The 24,017-nt window shown below is 39.6% G+C and overlaps 1 protein-coding gene across 1 annotated transcript in view; it reads right to left on the bottom strand.

Moving 5' to 3' along the window:
- The window catches only part of DSTN (destrin, actin depolymerizing factor), a 32,201-nt gene extending 16,081 nt beyond the window's left edge, over positions 1-16,120 (bottom strand). Inside the window, exon 1 of the mRNA XM_027840263.1 lies at positions 15,882-16,120. Coding sequence (XP_027696064.1) covers positions 15,882-15,884 — 3 coding nt within the window. The 5' untranslated portion in view covers positions 15,885-16,120. The remainder of the gene's footprint in view (positions 1-15,881) is intronic.
- Positions 16,121-24,017: the final 7,897 nt, after the last annotated feature.

Below are 24,017 nucleotides of genomic sequence, written 5' to 3' on the forward strand. Positions count from 1 at the left end.
CTTCCTCCTCCCATCAATCTTATATATCCTGAAAAAATTCTACAGTTTATGGGAACTAATTAGGCTTAAAACAACCAAGATTGAAGCTGTTGTGCACCAAATCTAGATTAAGGGAGAAGGAAGGAAGAAATGTATACTAAAAAGCAAGAGTTTTGTCACACTAAAGACTAAACTCTGTATAAGGATCCATCTGCAGCAACTTAGGCTAAAACTATGGTCCTCTGAACACAGAACATTTTATGCTGTGTAGGAAGGAAAATCTTGAGAGCAAAAATAGACTGCTATTAAAACAAGAGTTCTGAGATTACCTTAAAAAGATATGTTATCCACAACTTCAGTTTCTCGGTGACCACGAGAAAACAGCAGTCTCCCAGAACACCACCCACACTTAAAAATAGTTGTGGTTAAAGTATGACTTAACACAGTAGCAACTCAATTGACTATTTGTTTTGCATTTGTTTCAGGTGGAGCATACATAATGGGCAGAAGGAGATGAGAAACAAAATTTTATATTGAAGACTTGCTTAACATACATAGATTGAGAAAGTTATTTACACGAAAAAGGAATGTAAATGTTGCCATAAAAATGAAAAGCTAGGTAGTTTAAAGTCCATAAACATAAAACATACAAAACTCAGTTTCCTATACCATTACATTTCAACACTGACAGAGTTGATAAGTCTTGAAAACCATTACTTCTGGGGTAGTTAGGTGGCGCAGTGGATGGAGCTCTGGCCTTGGAGTCAGGAGGACCTGAATTCAAATCCAGCCTCAGACACTTGGCACTTACTAGCTGTGTGACCCTGGGCAAGTTACTTAACCCTGACTGCCTCACCAAAAAGCAAAACAAACAAAAAAAAAATTACTTCTATTTAATCATTGTTCACAATTCTGAAGAGTCCTAAACTCAAATGTTATATGATGATTTAAATTGCTGGTCCCAAAGAGTTAAGAGACCTCCAGATGGAGGCAGCCATTAAACTAAGGTGGAATTTATATACATACAGTACATGTATGTAGACAAGTGTATGTACACACTTACGTTTTCCCCCAGGCAAATGGCAATTCAAACATTAACCATTATACAATGTGTAAGATCCTATGTTAGGAACTGGGGACAAAGACAAAAATAAAACCATTTTTTCCCCACTCAAGAAGTTTTCATTCTAATTTGGACAGATATAACAAGACTATATAAATGTCAGTTATCATTATTATCATTATTGTTACTGAGACGGTTAATAGGGGTGTGGAGATTAGGGAAAGCTTCACTAAAGAACTCTGAGCAGAGTTTTGAAAGAATAACAGGATAAGGCAGAGATGAAACGTATGTAGTATAGAAACTGAACTTGTGATTTCATAGGTGTAAAAATTTGCTAAAGGAGGCTGGCTCCTTTTCTGCAACTTACAATCTTTTTTTTTTTTTTTTTTTGCTAGGCAATGGGGTTAAGTTGCCCAGGGTCACACAGCTAGTAAGTGTCATGTGTCTGAGGCCGAATTTGAACTCAGGTCTTCCTGAACCCTGGGCCAGTGCTCTCTCCACTTCGCCACCTAGCTGCCTCATGCAACTTACAATCTTAAGAGTTGAATGGAGGTCACCTTAGACTGAAGGTTAACTTGAAAGTTAAATAGCATGCCCACTATCACAAAGCCAGTACACATCAGAGGCTGGACTTGAACCCAGGTCATCCTGTTTTGAGGCTAAGTCTATTCCCTACATTAAACTGGCTTCTCATATTAAGAAGAGCAACTAATGGGAAGTAAGGCTGGAAAAACAGATGGTGGAGAGTTTAAACAACAGGCTGAAGAACTGTATTCTATTCTAGAGGTGATAGGAAACCACCAAAGGTTTTTGAATAGCAGAATAATATAGTAAGACCTGTCCCTTAGGTTTTGACAAAAGAAAGAGTTTAATTAGAAGACTAGCAGTCTAGGTGGGAAATTGTGAGGGCTTGGGGTAAGACAATGGCAGTACGATTGGAGAGAAGATGGATGTAAAACTTGTAGGGTAGATTCAATAGGATTTGGCAACTGACTGGATTAAGGGGAGTGAGGGAAAATGAGAGTCAAGGGTGGGCAGGAGGTCATAAATAAATCTGGGTGCCTGGGAGGATTCCTCAACAAAAATAGGAAAATTAAAATTTAGAATGATGGAAGTTCACTCCTGTGATGTCAAAGGAACTGGAAGAAGGAGACATGAAAAATTATCCTCAATGGCTGGCATAAGAGGAGGCCTACTGAAAAAGAGATGGGTAGTATTCTGAAATGAACTAAAGAGGGTCCTTTCTTTCTCCTTGGAAATACCTAGTACCTAAGAATCCATCAGAAGAAAAAGATAATCCACAGAGCATTAGTACATTTGGAAGTTATTTACTGATAAACAACTGTAAAATTAAAATCAAATTGGAAAAAATTTAAACATACTTCTAGAAAGAAGTGTCACAGATTCAAAGTATAATAAATGCCCTGTGTTTGGCAATCAGTCATCTAAATCAGTGAGTGTTCCAGATAACTTGTTTAATAACCCTTTTTAAAGCCCTGTAACATTAAAAAGCATTTTCGATACAAATGTGTCTGAAATGCCATTACTAAGTGTGCTTCAGGGATCTGTAATCTCCAGGAGTGAAGATCACAACCTATCAATGTGAGTTATCCAAAAAGATAATGGATGACTTCAAGTCCTCTGTGTTGGAGGTCTATCAAGCAGAGGCTAGATGATCATTTGTTGGAATACTATACAGGAGGTTCTTCCATATGAGCTGGACTTCTATGTATGGCCTCTATATTCCCTTCAAACTGTGATTCCATGTGCAAAGAAGCCGTGGCATGTTATGATCCCATGTTATCTCAAACAACTCTTAGCTCTATCTTTCCAAATACTTCCATAGAAGAACCACCACACAGTGTGTTTTAAGGTCATTATGGATCTCAATTACTCAAGTATCATACAAGGATGCCCTTATATTCAAGGGCATCCTTGTATCCATTTGTAATGTACAGGGCTGTTTGCCTCTATTGGTGTTAACCAAATCTCAAATGATTTTTAAAACTATCTCGAGTAAGTAGATTAGTGGAACAGCCTAAACTTGGGTTCTTAGCCTGAAGTCTGTCAATTTATTATTTAAAATATCTTGATAGCTGTATTTCAATATGATTGGTTTCCAATGTAATCCTGTATTTTATTTTATGAATTTAAAAATCACCAACTTTATACTATAATATATTCCAAATGGATAAATGATTCAAATATAAACAGTCACACCATAAAAGAGTAGGAGTAAAATGGAAGATGTGGCTTTCATAATTCTCAAAATTTCCAAGAGGAAAAGTTCTTAACCAGACTAGGCATGAAAACAATCATAAAAGACAAAGTTTTAAGACCTAAAATTTATAAAGTGAAAAGGTTTTTTGTGCAAATAAAATTAATGCAGTCAGAACAGGAAGAAAGGATAGAGGGGTAGATCTTTACATTAAGCATCTCTGATAAAAGTCTGATATCCAAATACACAAGATTAACAGCCATGCTCAAATAGACTATTGTCTAAGGACATAAACAACTTTCAAAAGAAGAAATATAAACCATTAATAACCACCTAAAATGTTCAAAATTTTTAATGAGAAATGAAAATTTAAATAACAATAAGCTAAAACCTTATACCCATCATGTTACAAACTTGCTTAAAAAAAAAAACATGGGAAAACTCATTGTAGGTGCAATGGAAAGACAGATGGATAAGCTAATTAACTCCTGGTAGAGCTATAAACTGGTTCAACAACCACAGAAAATAATTTGAAATTATACAAAGTATTATACTGTTCAAGTTAGTATTAGAGATTTCATTACCGAGACTGTATCTCAGCTAAGTGATCAGCAAGCAAAAAGAAAAACTCATTCATATAAAAAGACATAGCAGTATCATTTCCGATTTGAAAAAGTTGGAAACATATGCCCAACAACTAGGGGAAAGTTTCAGAAAATAAGGAATAAGCAAATACTATGCTGCAATGAATGACAAATACAAGAATTTAGAGAAACAAGAGAAGACATGAAATGATGCAGAGCTTAAAAAAAAAAAAAATATCAAAGCCAAAAGAACAGCATATGTAACAGCAACAACAAAGTCAGAATGGAAAAGCAACAGTGCTCTTTGTAACATACTTGTGGGGTAGGTAGTCTATTATATACTCATTTTACAAATGAATTAAGGAAGGCTAATTGACTTGCCAAAGACAAAGTCTAAGTGTCAGGACAGGACTTGAATCTAGGTCTGACTCTAAATGTAGTGCTCTTTGAACTATAACATTGTTTCTTAACAGTGATTTTTAACAAGCTAGACAGGACTAGATGGCCTTGAGGTTCCTTCCATATCTAAGTCTATGGTCCTATGGCATCAGTGACTATATCCAGCCATTGGAAAAAGTAACTCAGATGAAGTAATCAATGTCAAGGGTATTCCATCTATTTCTAACCTTAACATACTAACACATTCCTTTAGTTGTCCAATTAAGATGATTTCTCTAATGAAATATACAAGTAGTGTAGGAAGCCCCACATTAAACTCCTGGTAGGTAGCAAGATATAGACAAGAATAATAATATTTATATAGCATAAGTTTTGCAAAGTGTTTAACAAATATTATTTCATTTTATCCTCTCAACTCTGGGAGGCAGATGCTAGCATTATCCTCATTTACAGATATGGAAACAGGAAGACAGATGTTAAGTGACTTGCCCATACAGAGGTAGTACCATGTGTAAGGTGGATTTGAACTAGGGTTGTCCTCATTATTGGTCTAGCGCCATCTAGCGGCCTCTACAAATAATGTCCTAAAGATAGTCTATTGGAGTCTGATAGATCTGTGTCCCTCTCCAGTGACATAAATTTCTGGCAATTTCTCTAGTCACTGCAACTCTGTGGATTAAAACCAATTATACAATATCTTACTTCTCAGATAACCTGAAATAGCTAAGAACAGAAAAACAAGCAAAAATCGCCTCTGCGTAGCTTATGCAGGCATTACTACACCTCAAGCACTAAAAGTTTATGTATCATAAAAGCCCCTCAGTCTTCACTAAAAACTTACTTCCTCTATTTTACAGTCATCATCTGGTATCCTGGCCTACAAGAGATTGGAAGAAAGAAGCTGCTATAAACAGCACTGACAGCAACAAGAGAACGCTGACTCATATCACAGGAAGAAAGAGTAAAACTGTAAGGAGTCACCATGAGAACACAGAAGGCATCAGCAGATTTTGTCCATTTCACATTTTTATATACCTAAATAGCCTCTGAAGGCATCACTGTATTAGAGTACATTACAATAACTGACACAAGAAGCAGTAAGGCATCCTGAATGGGGAAGTCATAAAGATCCTGCTCTAGCAACTCTAAGTTGCAGAAAACATAGTAACCTGCATTGGTAAAGGGGCTTTCCTCACCTGGGGGTTCCCTCCACAAATGAAATCATGGGTTTAGTCCTTACCCCTGGACTCACAATGGTGAGTTATCAACAAAGGTATACTCTGTATACTCTGTTTAAGGAGACCAGGAAGTATGAAAATATTTAAGAAAGATTTCTAGAAAAAAAAAATTTTTTTAAATGTTTTGCTACTACGAAGTGTAATCTTTAGGTTTCTGACAATGTTGATAATTGAGAGATTGCTGTATATTAATTAATTTTCTTCCAATATGCAGATGGAAAGCCCACCTCCTTTTGTGGTCAGATATACCTCTCTGATAGTATCCATCATATCACTTCTCCCATGCAATTAATTCTTTCTTAGGAATACTCACACCTCCTATGCACCTTCCATTTCCCTTTGGGTGATCCACAATGTTAATTCTGTGAGGTTCATTATTTGTAGCCATATAATACCACCAGAAGAAAACTGAGTTAAAAAGATGGGTCAATTTCAAGAAGCAGCTTGCAATCATTAAAAGCACTGTAACATTCCAAAGGCAATTCAGCACCATCTCCACTTATCCAATTTAGGCCCATCTCCCAGTCTATCCAAGACAGAGATACAGAAGGCCCACACCATGAGTGGTCTATACAAGTACAAATCAAAGTCTATACAAAAGAAATCAGAAATCCATTCTTGTGCAGGTACACTTCCTATGTAGTTACGCCTAACTCATGAGTGTCTATGGTTCCACAACATGTTAGCTATTAGCTTGACACAATTGGCATGTCATCCACAAAAAGGATGACCTGGACCACATCACCATTATTCTTTCCTTTTGGACTCCTGTACCAAATGCTATCTGCATGTTTTATGCCTCACTTGACATTAATAATCACGAAACAGTTTCACTCTCTCTGCCATTACATCTTTCAAGAAATGTTGAGAACTGAAGGCCAGCCTGGGTGGTCCACACAATGTCAAGAGACCTAAAGAAGTTCCCCCAGTATGCTGAATGGATCCTTGCAGAGAGTTTATGGAAAGTCATAGAGAAAATGAGAAGGCACAGGATTGGTTGTAATCTGGAAGAAGTACCCAAACTGATGAGATCATAGATCCATTAAGAGTACTGAAGTACACAGGTGGTACAAATTACTTTTTAAATGAGTATCTCACAACATGATCACATTCAGGTTAACCCCCAAACTACACATTCTATTTGTAATGCCAAGAATGACTGGCTAGAAAAGGAGATGTTGCTCTGACACTAAATGGAATCCCACTCATTGCTGATAGCAATCTCAAGCCTGGGCCAATGATTCCCCCATTAGTCTCCTACTGGTACCAATTCCTCTTTGCCTCAAATCTCTAGCTCCCTTCTAATGGTAAAATATATGCCATTTCCTCTGAGCCTATTTTTCTCCTATTCCCTCCAAACAAAACTTCTCTTCCTCTTGGAAGTTTTAAATATTTATTACAAGGTACTAAAGGAGAACTATGAAGCAATTGCCTATTTCACCCCTGAACTGTGCCATCAATGGATCTAGGAGTTCAATAAACTTGTCTGCTGACTTCCTGGATGAAGTCCTCTTCCCACCTACCCTCGGAAGCTATTCCCTCCTAGTCCTAGTGCTTTAGGACTTTTGCCTTTTTTACTTGTGGTCTAGCCTGCTAACAAGGGGAAAGATACCAAGGTGGGGGGAGAGGGTTTGGGAAAAGATACTTAGCATTTCCTCCACTGTTCTCTATCAAGCCTGCATGACCTTCAAATGTGTTGGGGGCTGATATTCTATTGCAATAGGCCAGTAATTGCTTGAAGTCAAGTCTGCAGAGTTGGCTCTGCCCTAAGAGTGAAACTGCCTCTTCCATCAACTGCCCTGGAATGGTATCAAATTCTATAATCCAAGGCCAAGGTGGCTTTTCTGAACCCAGTACCTTCATGTTGCTTGCCTTCCTGTGACATATTCTTAGCGGCAAAGGAAGAGTGGATAGAGAATAGGTGATAGAGCCATATGCCTAAAGACATTTTTAATCCATTGCCAAAGGAGGAGACTTAATGTAAAACTCTCTGAAATAAGGAAATGGAACCAGTGGCTGAGAGAAAGGATCGATGGCTGGTATTCAATGACCCCTGGGTGAATCTACTGGCTCAACCAATGAAAATAAAGACACGTGGTGAGTTACAGGCATAAGCACCCTCTATATAGTTCTAGGCACAGTATAACAAACCACTTAATTACAATTACACTAAACTATTTTAAATCTTTGAAGTCAATGGAAGAAATAGTAAGTCATAACTATGCTTTACAATGTTAGTTTTTGAGAAGCAGTGGTGTACAGTGGAAAGAACAGTGGAACAAAATCAACAGACCTAGATAATAGTCTGGGCCCAACTATTATGCCTAGCTGTGACTTTGGGCAAGTCACAAATATTTTTAGCCTCACTTTCCTTAGCTGTGTCAAATCAACAAGCATTTTATTCATCATCTACTACGTGCGAGGCACTAGGCCAAGAGCAGGAGATACAAAAAAAGTCAAACAGTCCCTATCCTCGAAGAAATTACATTCTAACGAAGGAGACAAAATACACACATATGTATATTGAGGATATGTACAAATCAAATAGAGATAACCTTGAAAGGTAACAGGCTAGCAGCTTGGGGAACTAAGAAAGGCGTCCTACAGAAGGTAGAGCACAAATTGAATCCTGTAGTAAACCAAGGATTCCAAAAATCAGAGGTGAGAAGGAAGAGCAGTTCAGCTCCACGGGAAACAACCAATGAAAAAGTAGAAACAGGAGAACAGTGTCATGTGTAAGAAACACTAAGTAGGACAGTATGGTTGGACTGTAGAAAGTATGGAGGGAAGTAATACCTAAATAGACTGGAAAGACAGGAAGGGGCCAGGTTGTGAAACCAAACAAGGAAATTTGTATTCAATACTGCAGGAAACAAGGAATTTTATCAAATTCTGAGGTTTAAGGGAATAAGGGATCAACATATGTGTCGTGCTTTAACCATTTTGGTGGATGAGAATGAGAAGAGTCTCGAGCCAAGGAGATAAAAAAGAAATCTATTGCAATAGTCCATACGACAAGTGATGAGGGCAGTGATTGTGTGAATGGAGAGAAAGGGATTTATATACAGGTATGCACAGACACACAAACACACATCATGTTGATAAAGAATGATACAGCAAGATTTGGCAACTGGATAAACAGAGTAATGAACAATAAGAACGACACTGAGGTCTTGAACCTGGGTGACTGGAAAGATGGCAGTGCCCTCAACAATACTAATGTATCGTAACGTAATGTAATACAATAATAATGTTCAGAAACCGGGGAAAGATAAAGAATTCTGTTTTGGACATTTTGAATTTGAGATGCTTCTGTGACATCTAGTTCAAAACATCTAAAAGGTAGTTAATAATGCTGAACTGAGTGAGAGTACAGCTGCCTATGTAGATTTGGGAGTTATCTGCTTAGAGGATATTGAACCAATGAAGCAGATGAGGTCAACAAGTAGAGAAATGAAATGGAAAAAGCTTCAGATATTTTGTAAGTTCCTTTCCACTTCTAAAATAACTGGATTCTTATTTTTTCATTTCTTCAGGAAAAATAAAATCTATAAGTAAAGAACCATTAGTTTAAGGGTTTTAAGAACCTAGTAATGTGAACATCAATTTCTCCATTCTCCAAGGATTATAATGGGAAGGAAAAGATTTAGAATTGGCCCTTACTTACCTGCTAAAGATTCTTTGTCAAAAAGCAAATGAGTTTAACTTTCTTTATTCAGAAGTCATGTGTCATAAATTCAATACAAGAACTCAGTAAGTATCTACTTTATGCAAAGCAAGAGGCAGTCGAGGTGGATTCAAGGACAGCCCAATTCACAAAAACCCGGGTTCAAGACCAGTTTCTAATTCATACTATATCTGTGACCTTGGACAAGTCACAATCTCTCAGCGCTGATCAGTAAGTAGCACTTAAGGCAGGTCTCCAAATCCATGAAATCACTTGTTCAATTGTTTCAGTCATGTCCAATTCTTTATGACCCTATTTGGGGTTTTCTTGGCAAGACACTGGAATGGTTTGCCACTTCCTTCTCTAGCTCATTTTACATATAAGGAAACTAAGGCAAACACAGTTAAGTGACTTGCCTAGGATCACACAGCTAATGTATGAAGTCACATTTGAACTCAGACTCCAGACCTTGTGCTCTATCCACTACACCACTTAGTTGCCCCATAAAATCACACAGGTCCAGATAAAAAAAGTAGGGGTGTTTGAATGACAAGACACTGCTAAGCACACCCTCCCATCAAGGAGCTTAGGAGACATACAATATATAGGTACAAGTAAATCGCTGTAAAGTAATTTCAAGAGGAAGACAAAATGTTAATTACTTGAGAAGAGTCTCCTGGAGGAAGAAGGTGCTATCTAAGCAAAGCTAGTGATTATAAGAGGCAGAGTTAAGAAGGGAGATAACAGGGGGGACCACTTGGCAGACCTAGAAGGTAGAATGTCAAGTACAAGGAAGAGCAAGGAGACCAGTTGATCTGTAGTACGAAGGGAAGTACAATAATGTTAAGGCAGGTAGAAGCCAGATCATGGAGGATTTTAAATGCTAGGCTGAGGATTTTGTATTTTATCCTACAGGCAAAATAGAGCCACTGAAGACTGGGGAGGGTGAACAGGGTTAACATAGTCAGATCTTTGTTTTTAAAATATCAATGTGGCAGATGTGTGAAAGGATTGGAGAGAAGAGAGATCTGAAGTAGAGAGACCAATCAGGAGATTATTCAGAGAGACCAAATCAGGAGATTTTTCGGGGTGATAAGGATCATGTGAATGGAGAGGTGACAGAACAGAATTGGTTAAAACTTGGCAGAGCAGATACGGGGGAGAGAGAAAAGTCAAAGATGATAGTACTATCAAAAGAAACAGGGAAGTTTAAAGGGGGGTTGGGTTGACAGAAATAGTGAATTCTTATGAACATGTTGAGTTTGAGATGTCCACTGAACTATTAAATTCAACTTGATCATTTAAATATAGTTTTCTTGACAACTTTAAAAACTAATTCAAGATTGTTTTTTCACTCTGTAGGAACTCAGGGCACCTCTACCAACAAGCATCTAAAATCATTTCATTTTATAACTAGGGATGTGGTGAAATCCAAAATTAACAAGATAAAAAGTCAGATTTGTAAAACTAGTACTACTAGCATTCACACTTAAAGAATCAATGCTATCAACTACAGTTAAAATTATGCCTAAGTGGCATTACTGTATTTAATCTTGCAATTTCCTGGTCTCATTTCTGTTTATTTGGTTTAGGGCCACAGCTTCTTTAACAGCAAAATAAAGAGGTTTAACTCTTCTTCTGTAAATAGGATAATAAAATGCTAGTCTTGACTTATTTGAACATGTCTAAGTATGGAAAATCATTATTCATTGAGTTTATCATGCAAAATCTAAAAACAAATGTACATTCTTAGTTATATATTATTTATTAGCAATACAAAAATGTACTTTTACAGATTTTGTGAGAGGAAGATGGCACTATTCACTTAGAGTAGAGTAGACCAATTCTACCACAAGTCATTTACCCTCTTTGGGCTCCTTTTTCCTCATTTGTAAGATAAAGATAATACTCACACTACCTACCTCACAGGATTGCTATATGGTAAGATAAATGTAACATGAAAGATAAATGTAAGCTACTGTTACACAGTCTAATCTCTTAAACTAAGATTTAAAACAAAAAAAAGTTAAGTTAAATTATCTGAGGGACCCTATATTTTTTCTCAGCCCTGAGTGTCCTTGGAAAACAGCCTAGTGAAACCTGGCACAGCTAGGTGGCGCAGTGGATAGAGCACCAGTCCTGGAGTCAGGAAGACTCATCTTCCAGAGTTCAAATTTGACCTCAGACATTTACTAACTGTGTGACCCTGGGAAAGTCACTTAACCTTGTCTACCTCAGTTTCCTCATCCATAAAATGAGCTTAAGAAGGAAATGGCAAGCCACTTATCTTTACCAAGAAAATTCCAAACAGGGCCATGAGGATTGAAACTACTGAACAGCAAAAGTGAAACCTGCAAAGACCACCTATCAACAATAGAGTGGAATCCTCAACTAGCTGGGAAGCTGGATTAGGTGACCTCTATGGTCCCTTCTAACTCTTAAGATTTTATGATGCTATGATATAGTCTGTGATGTCTCCTAGAACTTTTGAACTAATTTTTTTTCCAAGAGCTGAGCTGACTGGAGAGGGAAAGGACTCACTCATTCCCATTTCCTTTCAGCAAGTTTCCTGTCATAGACCTTCTATTTGACAAAGTATGGCTCCATTTTCCCATAATCATAAATCACAGAGAGAGAGCAACTACACAGAAAAGAAATGTTATGGCCAGGAGCAAAGCAACACTATTCTGTAGCATCACATTATTAACGCCATTTTCTGGTTGGATCTCCTTTCACATTACGTATATCTGAAGATATGATTAACAGCTATACACAATCAAGTTCATTGCAAAATTTATAATAAATGAGTACAAGGCCAGTTAACTCAGCTGGTTACAGCACAGTTTTCACAGGGACTTGTATATACATTGTATCCCCAAACAGAACAATTAGACAGAGACTTTCGCCTAACTGACCTTCTTGCCAGTTCCCCTGCAAATGCATACACATAGCACTGAGGGCTAGGTAAGACAAATTCATCTCTATGTGCATACTCATATACATCATTAGACAAGAACTGGAATATCGAATAGTGAGGCATCTTTTTTTATCAAGATGCTTTAAAAAAAATTGTATTGAGGGGGCAGCTAGGTGGCGCAGTGCATAGAACACTAGACCTGGAGTCAAGAGGATCTGAGTTCAAATCCAGCCTTAGACACATAACACTCACTAGCTGTGTGACTCTGGGCAAGTTACTTAACCCCAATTGTCTTACAAAAAGAAAAAAGTATTGAAAGTGATAAATTTTAAAGCATTGCATCTCAACCTCAAAAATTCAGAAAGTGATACTTTGAAGCAGTTTATTATTAATAATTGTAATTGATATATATAGCATTTTAAAGTTTTCTAAGTTTTATCTATATTATTTCCTCTGATCCTTACAAGTCAGGTACTAGATGAATTATTATTCCCATTTTACAGATAAGGAAAATGAAGTTTTGCTATAGAGACTTGCTTCTGGCCATATATCTACTAGGTATCGGAGGCAAACTCCTTTGACTCCAAGTCCAGTTCTTTCCCTTACACCATCCTGCAGCTCCCCATTCCCACCGGAGATGCTTTCATAAGATCTGAGGAATACCTGGCAGTGATTTTAAAGGACAGTTTATTTAGGTCCACCAGGTCAAAACTAACAGTTCAAGTTTCATTTTAAAACCTAAAGGTTTGAAATCAAAATCTGCCTTAGTTGAACTCAACACACCCAATAAAACTGGTACAACCACAACTTATAAAAGGCAGAGAAAAGTTACCAAATTCTGCCTCAGGAATTACAAAGGATTTTTTACCCTACAGCCAAGACACCTTTAGGTTTGTACCTTCACTTCAATGATCTGGAACAATCAAAGTATAGAATTAAATTAAGCAATATTGCCCACTGGTTATGACTAATGTTCTTTCCTGCCCTAAAATCGTGTGAATTTGAGATAGGAGAAATGATTTAACATGTCTAAATGAACAGCGTCTGATTCAGTCTGCTGAACTACACAACAAAATTTTTAATTGTGGATGTCTGAAATCAGACTAGTTAAGGAGCTGCCTTGAAAATTTATTAATTCACTACCCATAAGTCAGAGTACCCCAAACAAACGTACTCACCTTGCCCCCAACATATTCCATCTGTTTGAACACAATGGACAAACTGAGAAATTATTTTTATGCCAGCAATAGCAAATATCACTATTAAAACACTCAAAGAATCTCATAAAAGCAAGTTTAATAACTTTCACAAAATGAAGTTTGGGAGCCATCTTAGACATGTGGGCAAACCATTGGTAAGGCTGATGCAAATGGTCTTAACAAAATTATCATTTAAAAAAGTCAGATGTACCTTAAACACACTTCCACGTAGCCAAAAAGGCATTAAAAAACCAAATAGACAAAAAACTTCTACACATTATACCTGAATGTTCAGCAGAAATCCATTTGAGGACCTCAGAACAAAACTAAGTGAGTACTCCTTAGTCTCTTTATAGGCATTCTGAGATAAAATATTCAATGTCTCCTTGACATTATTGGAAAGGATATGAAATGTATTTTTCACTATATGACTACCTCAAATTTCCTTTTACCTTTCTTCCCCAGATGAAACATCTCACTCCTACATTTCATTTATAATAGTCTTTATAGACTGAGTTATATATAAAGTATAAAACATACATAACCTTTCCAGAAGTGTATGGAAATACGTTAATAAAATTTTATGAACAGTTTAAGAGGCAAGAAGCTTGATCCTATTTATAATATCAGAACATAGCTTTCCATCCCACTTCAAAGCACCTTAATCTAGTAGTGAGAGTCTTTACCTATAAAAGAGCCCAAAGTCTGGTCTTTGCTATAAAAATACTATGGTGCTACAAAGGCAAAGGTGCTTATATGTATATCATTTGTGAGGTTCTAATGCTAATAATAATGAGGGGAAATATCACAAAATTGAATAGTGTATTTTAATATTTAACTACTGTATGCTGAAAAAAGTGACTGATTAACTGGGGTTTCTTTTTGTACAGTTAATCAAGTATCAGTGTCAAAGACTACTCTGAAAGTCAACATGCATGGAAATGTGAGTTGGTTTGGTGGGTTTTTCCCCCCACTCAATTAAGCATTATGTATTCTGACACACTAATCTCAACACCTAGATTGGAAGGCTTTATAAGAAGAGAAAACATTTCTACCAAAGTCTGGTAAGCTTTAGCCTGCAAATCATTGACCAAAAATGGTAATGGTGTGGTATAGCCTAAAGCAGAACAGAGAAATGTTTTACCTAATCTTCAAGTTCCGTATTCTGTTTTCCCAAAACTAGACCGATAATTTAGCAGAAAAAGATACCAATTTAAGCAGCATAGTTTTCATCCCTAAAATTCTTAGATCCGTGAATGTTTTTAAACTCAGTGTTATTAGAGCTTCTCCCTCTGCTTTTATTAGCAAATTGGCACCAGGCTAGGACCTGACATGGCAAATTTTCCCCTAACAAAACTGTCTATTAGCAAATAAAAAATTTTAACTATACAAGCATGAATCAGGCAGGGAGGGGTTAAAACAGGCACTGCCAAGCTTGACTAGCACTACAAGACTGCTGCTGGAAGCTGATTTACAGATATGACAAACAAAGAGGTAGCAAAGCTAGTGTTCTTAATCATGCTTCTTAGTGATCATTTCTTCTTGTATGGTTGTTCCTTCTCTTTCTAAAAGCTTATTCCCTCCCCCCTCAAAAAAACCCAAATATTAAATAAATGATCTTCCAGTCACTGTTTCTTGAAAAACCTGTACAAAAAAAAACAATAGAATGGCGTTTTGACAGCAATCCAAGACTAAAAGGCTGGCTAGTCTTCTTTTAAAGCACACATCCCCGTGGTTATGTGTATGTATACATACATACACACCCACACAAACATATATATTTGTTTGAGAAAAAAATTTTCTTACTCAACTAAGCATTACGTACTGACACAATGATCCCAACATTATTTTGGGAGGCTTTATGTGGAGATTCTACTGAAGCAATTAAAGAGCCTAACATTTCTAGGGAAGTCTGTAAGCCTTCATATACATGTACATACATATGTAGTTTTCCATAACTCGGTATGTGCATATATAGACATACACATATCCACCAAGATATATGTGTACACACACACACGCAGCCGGGGTACGAGTAAGAACAGGGAGGAGGAAACCCTCAGCAGCACTTTCACAACAGCCTGAAGCAATGCAGCAGCCAGAGAGCCCCACCTTAGTGCAAAGGACACGCACCACGGCTGGGGGATGGGAAGGGAAAGCGAAGGGGGGGGGTGGGATTCGCGCAACTCAGCTCGCCGGGGCACCCACACCCCGTGTTTGTGGACATGCAGGAGGGATGGGGGGGATACTGGGGGGGAGGCGATAGGCAGTGGAGGAGCAGAGAACAAAGCTGCCGCTCGACACCTCGGGGCCACATTGCAGAGGCTGAGGATGACGCGGAAGAGGAAGCGAGCTGGCCGGGGACGGGCGGCAGACTCCAGCGAAGGAGCTGCATTCAAAAATGGGAGGCTGAGGGGCATCGAACCTCCAGGGAGGCCCCCTCCCCCACCACGAGAATAGAGTCCTCCACCTGCGGGAGCTCCAGCGCGCCAGGTGCCTGGGGAAGAGGGCAAGGGAGCGCGGCCGGGCGGGCGGCCGGGCGGGGCTCAGGCTGCCCGGCTCCCCCGCCGGATCCCCAGATGCCTGGGCCGCGTCTGCCTTCCTCCCACCCACTCACCATCTTTCCAAAGCGGACGATCTGGAGCGCGGTCTGGTCCTTGGGCCGGCGGGGGCGGGGAGGAGGGAGAGCCGAGAGTCTAGGCGCTGCTCCGGTCTGGAGTGCGGAGGAGCGTCTTGGTCCCGGGAGCCCGAGGAAGGGAAGAGCGAGAGCTGGCGGGAGGGAGGCGACGCTGAGGCGGCAGCGCGCGAGGATGTCGGGGAGAGCGGGAGGGCGAGAGAGTGAACGAGCGAGGGAGGGAGGGAAAGAGGAAGGGAGCGGCCGAGCGCGAGCCGGGCGGAAACGCTGCACACGTCACGCTCTTAGCCTGCTTCGCGGGCTGCTCGCCGTTGTTAAGGAAGGAGTCAGCTAGACAACGGCCCGCCCCTCTTCGCCGCGCCCTCCGGAAGCCGACTTCGACCAGACTCGGAGAAGGGGCGGGGTCACTTCTCCCTCACCTAGGGGGAGCCTAGAGCTGAGGGGATGTACGGGCACCTGCCCGTCAGTCAGAGGGAGGGCGGAGGGGAGGGGGAAGCAACTGGGAGGGTTGTCTCAGGCCCCCAAGCAGGGTGGAGGCGGGGAGGAGGAGGGCCGAGGGAGGAGTCACGTGACCCCTGGGGCTCGCTGTGAGGACCTTTTCCTTACATGGAATTAACTACCTGGCCCAGGTGTGCGCAGGCGGAGAGGGGTGGGGCGAGAGAAGCCTCGGGAGATCTGAGTGACTAAGGAGAAGGGGACCAAAGAAGAGGAGGGGTGCAAAGGAGGAAATGGAGGAGGAGAGAGAGAAAAAAAAAGGCAGGGAGGGGAAAAAAGAGCTACCGAAGGAGACGGAAAGAGGGAGGGGAGAAGGCGGGAGCCCGGGGAGGAGGGAAGAGATGAAGTGGGGGAGGGGACGAAACGCTCGTTTTTACCTACTTTGGTGCGATTACGGTCATCCGCTTCTGATTGGTTCAGTGCGGCATATTTGGTGCTCGGGTTATGGGAAACTGCACATTTTTTCCCCCTGCCTTCCAGAGGCGGCAGCAGCAGGGCACGCTAATGTGTGAGTCACACTAATTTCAGGTTTTTAAAACAAGGAGTGATTTATCTGTGAAACAGACTGGAGAAGGAGTCATGGCTGCCCAGAAGGGCGTGCCTGGGAAATAACTTGAACAAAATTTCCTATGGATTGTGACTCCTGTTAATATTGCATTCTATTTTGGTCTGGTTTGGTTTGTTTTTTTCCGCACAAAATTTTATTGAATAAATGGCTGCGTCAGAAATACAGTTTTCAGAAGGTTTTTTTTTCCTCCTTGCTAGTATTTTTTGGAGGAAGCGTAAGGAAGAAATGAAATTTTCGTCTAGATTGGAGGATTCTCTTACTCCACTGATTATTCTGCTTGATTTAGGCTATCAAAATATTCAAATTCTAAAGCTAGGATGTCTGAGGTTGACTAGTTGTAGTGTTTTCTGTGGCACCATGGAACAGTCTAAGATACATAAAAAATTGTCATTATCCTAGAGAGACTCCCCTCCACTCGCACTTTGAGTTGGACATTTAAAGCATAAACCAGTGCACACAATAATTTTTTAGTCTTTTTCTTCCCCCATTACTTAAAGAACTGCTGGCAGAATTAGATAAGGGAGGAGAGTGTGGGTACAAATTTAGTAAGACAACAGAAAAGACTTCAGACTACAGAAAAGACTTCCTATCCCACTAAAAAAGTTTGGGAGGTGTGCTTTCCTCTATGCCAATCCCATCTTGAGCACTTATATGGTTTAAGAGTAGTGATTCTGTCATTTCTTTTATAGTTTTAGATTCATTGTCACCTCCATGTTTGCATAGAATTAGTTTCTTAATACCTGTGGTAAGCCTCATTTTTCCTTCTGAGTAATTGAAGTTTAGTATCCCTCTATGGGGAAATGCTCCCATCTCATGCAAACAAAAAAAAAAGAGGGATAAGAATCTAATCCTTCCTCTAGAGGTGTATTTTGATGTCCTGTGGCATGGAACATCACTGGGTTTTTAAGGCTATGCCAAGAGAACACAAGCTCTGGCAGGTCATATATCAAGTTGGAAACACTTTGAATATGGGCCCAACAATGCATTGTGTGTCTGTTTAAGGAAGGCTAGCGGAGCCAACTCTAGAAAAGGTTCATTGCCAGAGAGTTGGCCACCAAGTGATGGATTTTCATTTCATTTAATTTCTTTTTCTTTCTTTTTTTCTTTTGCCACAGCATCTCAGAAAACTATACTAAGCATGAGGGAGAAAGAGTTGAAATCTGCATTTGTGGGAGAAATATAAATCAGTGAAATCTTAAGATATTTTGAGGTATTCAGTATGTATATGCAAGTATTTATGTATATATGTGTTATAGCATCACTCTTATTAACTCTGATCTCTTTCTCCTCAGTGACTATTTCAGACTGCTTTATTTACACAACTTCATGTTTATCAGTCAGTCAATAAACATTAAATACCTATGATGTGCCAGGCACTGTGCTAAACTTTGAAGGTACCAGAGGCAAAAGATAGTTCTTGCCCTCAAGAAGCTCCCAGTCTGATGGGAGAGACAACCTGTCCAGGACTTATGTACCAACAAGATATAAACAGGATAAATTGAAGATAATCAACTGAGAGGAGGCACTAGAATTAAGTGAAATTGGGAAAGGCTTCTTGTAGAAGGTGGGATTTTAGTTGAGACTTGAAGAAGTCAGGGAAGCCAAGAGACACAGATGAGGAGGGGTTGAATTCCAGGCATGGAGGGCAGCCAATAAAAATTCATAGAGTGTCTTGTTCAAGAACAGCAATAAGGTTGATGTTACTGGATCAGAGTATGTGGATAGGTGGAGGAGGGGCGCTCCAGGGTGGAATTTAAGGTATAAGAAAACTAGAAAGATGGTGAACCAGGTTTTGAGGGGCATAAGAAACAATGTGATAAGAGCTCTCTCAACTTCACTCCAATCATTTTTTTCAGAATCACTGTTATTCACTTCTATATCAGAGGATGTAACCTTGTTTCCTAAGACTAATCCTCTCTCCACCTGTGCCCTTGATCCCATCTTCTCTCACCTTCTAGACTTTGCTCCAGCTGTCATCCCCTTTTCCTCACACATATTCACTCTGTCACTCTGAATTGGCTCCTCATCTGCTAAGTTTTCCCAGTCCTAAAATAGTCTTCCTTCAACTCTTGTACATCTTACAAGGGTATGTTCTCCCATTCTTCTACCATTTGTGTCCGTGCTTTTGCTTCCCTCAGCATCCGTTTCTCTTCAACAACTTGCAATCTGATTTATGTCCCTATTACCCTATTGAAACTCCTTTCTTTAAAATATTAAACTTATTAAGCATTCCTTTTTTTTCCTTACCATCTCCCCCACCCACTGTAAAGAAAGAAAAAAGAAAGGAAGGACAAAAAGGAAGGAAGAGAAGGAAGGGGAGGGAAGGGAGGAGGGAGAGGAGGAAGGTAAAGGAAGGAAAGAGGGAGGGAAGGAAGAAAAGGAAGGAGGGGAGCAGGGAAGGAAAAGAAGGGAGGAGGGGAAGGAAGGAGAGGAGGAAAGAAGTAGGGAGGGGGGAGGATATAGAATCCCTGTGTTACATAAGCAGCCAAAACATTCCTATATTGGTCATATCCAAAAATGAATTTTTTATTCTGCATAATTAGTCCATCATTTCTCCATCAAGTGATAGGTAGCAGTCTTCTAAAACTCCTCAAATCCTCGACGTTCTTAAGATAAAATCCAATTTTTTTTTTTGGAACTCTTCTGTAAATTCCCAAAATATTGTACACCTATTCCAATACTCTCTGAAACACCCCTTGGAGACTATGAGCTTCATTATTCATCTGGGACTAGTAGACCCTCTGTCTACTAGTTCTTGGGGCAGCTAGGTGGCACAGTGGATAGAGTACCAGGCCTAAAGTCAGGAAGACTCCTCTTCTTGAGTTCAAATCCAGCCTCAGATATTAGTTATGTGACCCTGGGCAAGTGTCTTAACCCTGTTGGCCTCATTTCCCTCATCAAAATGAGCTAGAGAAGGAAATAACAAATCAGTATCTTTCCCAATAAAACCTCGAATGGGGTCAAAAAGAATCAGACATGACAACAACAAAAAACTTCTGGTTCTCTTCCTGTTGTAGAAGCATATTAAAAAACCTTTCAGTTTTTCTAGAAATATTAAGATACTTCTTCATCCTAAAATTTTCCAGACTTTTCCCTTAAGGAGAGTGAATAGAACAAAAGCTAAGGCCTTAGGGAAGTGGATTAATAGTGATAACCAAATTTAACTCCTCTTGATAAAATCATTGCCTCCCCACCCACCTGAACTGATTGGTTCTCAGACTCAACTAAGGGCAAAATCTTTGGAAGTCAAGATTTAAGATATTTGTCACTAGGAAGTAACTTTTCAGTTCTAAAGGGGAGTGGTCCAGGAAGAAAATGAATGATTGTGATTTTTTTTTTTAGGTAATTGGGGTTAAGTGACCTGCCTGTGGTCAAATGGCTAGTGGCAAGTGTGTGTTCTGAGGCCAATTTTGAACTTAGATCCTCCTGACTTCAGGACTGGTGCTCTATCCACTGTGCCACCTAGCTGCCCCATTGATGGTGATTTTGAAATGTCAACCTCCAAACTATATTTTCACATGATCTTTACCTTGTTCAAAATTCCTATAAATGTTACCTCATCATTTTGGGGCAGTCATATTAGAGGGCATGGTTGGGATGATGGAATAAGTATGTAAGTATCGCACTTTGTGCCAGGCGCTTTGCAAATATCTCATCTGATCCTCATAACAACTCTGTGAGGTAGGTGCTATTATTATCCCCATTTTACAGTCGAGGTAACTGAAGCAAACAGAGGTTAAATGTGGTCCAGGGTCACGGAGCTAGTACTTGCCCGAGACTAGAGTTGAACTCAGGTCTTCCAGACCCAGATCTCTATTCACCAGCACTCGGCTGCCTCTAGGTAGGCAGAAGGGGTTTGGGAGTAGTCTATTCCAATTTGGACATCTATGGTAGGTAGGGCAGAAGGATGGCAGGGGTGGGGTGGGGGTGGGGGAGTCTATTCCAATTTAGACATCTAAGGTGGAAATGGTTTAGGTACAGATTAAGTTGTTTCTGGAAGACAAGCCTAAATCGAAGTATATTACTAGCATTTTTATCTTCAATACTGTTATTAATCACTATTTAGGAAAAAAACCAAACCTTCCCCAGTCCCTTCCAATCTCAACTCTTCCATGTCTCACTCCAACCCTGCCGTTCTCTTCTACTGTACCCTCTGTAATTCCCATTGCATGGTGAACAAACTTTCCTGGACTTCTTTTGTTCACATTCCTTATACCTACTAGCCCTCACTGAGACCTGGCTCTACTCTCCTTTCCCCAGCAAAACAAAACAGAACAAAACACTGTACCCCTGGCTATCCTTTCTAGTACTTTAACTCCCTTACTGGAAGGAGAGTTTGAATACTTCTTACGACTCACTGCAATTTCCAGAATTTCCCTTTCCTCCATCACTTTGTAACTTTTCCTCCTTTGAAGCCCACTCAATCAAAATTTTCCACTCAATTCGAATTAGAGTGGTTATAATATACTGTCCTCCAAAGATTATTCTCCCTTCTTTCTCAAAGAATTTACCACATAACTCATCAACTTGCTCTCCTTCCCAACTTTTGACCTTATACTAGGAAACTTTAATATTCACATAAATGCTCCCTCAAATTCCTTAACTTCCCAATCCCTTTAAATCCCATGTCCTATGCTATCCTGTGTATAACTCTTTGTTTGACTCAGCAATATCTTTATCCAGATAGATCAAAGAAAGAAAAAAAGGACTGCTATGTACAAAAAGTATAGCATCCCTTCTTGTAGTGCAAAGAACTGGAAACTAAGGAAGTATCAATTAGGGAATGGCTGACTAAATTATGTTAGATGAATGCAGTGGAATACTATTGACAAACTAGACAGTTTCAGAGAGACCTAGGGAGATTTTTATGAATTGATGCAGAGTGAAGTGAACAGAACTAGGGGAAAAATTTATATGGCAACAACTTTGTAACGGCATGCAACTTTGAAAGACTTAAGAATTCTGATCAGTGCAATGACCAACCATGACTCCAGTAGATAGATGATGAAGCATGCTATTCTCCTCCTGACAGGTAATGGATTAATGATACAGAAGACATACATTTTTGAATGTAGATTATGTGGGAATTTGTTTTACTTGATTATATATATTTGTCACAAGAGTTTTTTTTTTCTTCTTTTCAATGGCGCTATAGGAGGGAAAAAAAATAAATGTACCTAAGTTTCTTGGGCAATGGATAGAGCATTGGACCTGGAGTGAGCAAGACCTGAGTTCAACTTTGGCCTAAGACAACTTACTAACCATGTGACATTGGGCAAGTCACTTAAGCTCTATTTGCCTCAGTTTCCTCACCTATAAGATGAGAATAATAACATCTACCTCCCAGGGTTATTGTGAGGATCAAATGAGATAATATTATTAAAGCACTTAGCACAGTCCCAGGCACATAGTAAGCACATCAGAAGTGCTTATTCATTTCTCCTCTTGTTAATTGAAAAATAAATTTTAATTTAACAAATCCTGAGACCTGATCTTTCACTCCACCTCAGCCTCACAAAGAAATAGGCACAGATTAGATCTCACCATTTCCCACATGTGGTCCATTTTTCTAATTAGAAACTTTGTCATTCCCCTATTTGACTATAACCTATCATTCTACCTCTCCCTCAGACTCCTAAACCCATTCTTCACCATCAAGACCTCCAGTCCCTTCACCCCTCAGTCCTTTTCTCAGGCTGTAATAACTTCTGCTCTTATTCATTTTCTTCCCTCTCCAGTCCCAACCTAATAGTTAGCCATTTCAACTCTATACCATCATCTGCTCTCAAATACCTTGTCCCTTTGTCCTTTCACCCATCATCTTTTACCAAACCTCAGCCCTGGATTATTCACAGCATTTGTCTCCTACTCTTATCCACTAACTGCTGAACACAGAGAAAATCACCAAACATGCTGACTGAGTGCATTACAAATTCATATTATCCAACCTCAACTAGGCTCTCAGTACAACCAGGCAGTCCTTTTATTCCTCTCTAATTGATTTCTTATCTCACCACAGAAGCCTTTCCTTCCTCAAGCCTCCCTCTTCCCACTCCTTTTTAGCTGAAGACTTTTTTTTCTTTACTGAGAAAACTTAGGCCATTCATCTGAACTCCCTCTTTTCCTATATTCTTTAATTTCAGAACCATTTACCATCACTCCCACTCTCTCCTCCTTTCCCCCAGTCTCTGACAAAGAAGGGATTGATGGTGATTAAAAAGGTTCAAAAAACATAGTTTCTGGGTAATTTAATCATTTTATTAATAAGGCCAACACATTTATTAATAGAAGGATGGTCTTTTGGCTGTCTCTCTTAGACCAAAGATCCCTAATGGCAGTAGGCTCACAGTTTATATGCCCTTTGAAGGGTTAAGTGTTCTGGGGGATGCCAGTCAACTCTGATTGGTTAACACAATGGGAGGTAGGCTGTATTAAAATGAGGGTCTTGGGGTACTGGACTTAGGTCACCTAAATCTTAGTCAAAGAGACATCAATTTCTATGTCATCTGTCTTGACAAAATGGAGAATCATCATTTTCCCAGACCTGTCTGAGCAAACACAATTAGCAGGAATACACCCAAACTTAGAATTTCTTTTACTGTCTGATTAGATCTTGGCCTGGGTAAATCTTTAAAAGACATTTCCCACACTGGTTAGTTTCTGGATAAGGAAGTAGAAAAGGGAAAAACTTTGGTCCTAATATAATAATTATTAAATAAAAGAGCAAAATATTCATTTCTCACAAATCATTCTCATAGTCAAGGCTAATCCCTCTATGTATGTTCTTGATCCCATCCCTTCCCATAGTCTCCAGAAAGCTGCATTTAAGGCATCCCTCTGGCCTTCAAATCTTCATTGTCTCCCTACTCACAGAAGTTCCTTCACTCCTACCTTCAAATGAGTCTGAATCTCCCTTTCCTTAAAAAACCTTAACCAGACCCCTCAACCGATCATCCTATATTGTTGAGGTTTAGAGGTTTAGGGGTGCTGGGACCCCAAAATCACAACACACAGGTCCTGCCTGAATTCATTCAACCCAAGCCTTCTTTCAGTCA

This window comes from Vombatus ursinus, unplaced genomic scaffold, assembly GCF_900497805.2.
Source record: "Vombatus ursinus unplaced genomic scaffold, bare-nosed wombat genome assembly UNPS02014841.1, whole genome shotgun sequence".
NCBI classification, from domain to species: domain Eukaryota; kingdom Metazoa; phylum Chordata; class Mammalia; order Diprotodontia; family Vombatidae; genus Vombatus; species Vombatus ursinus.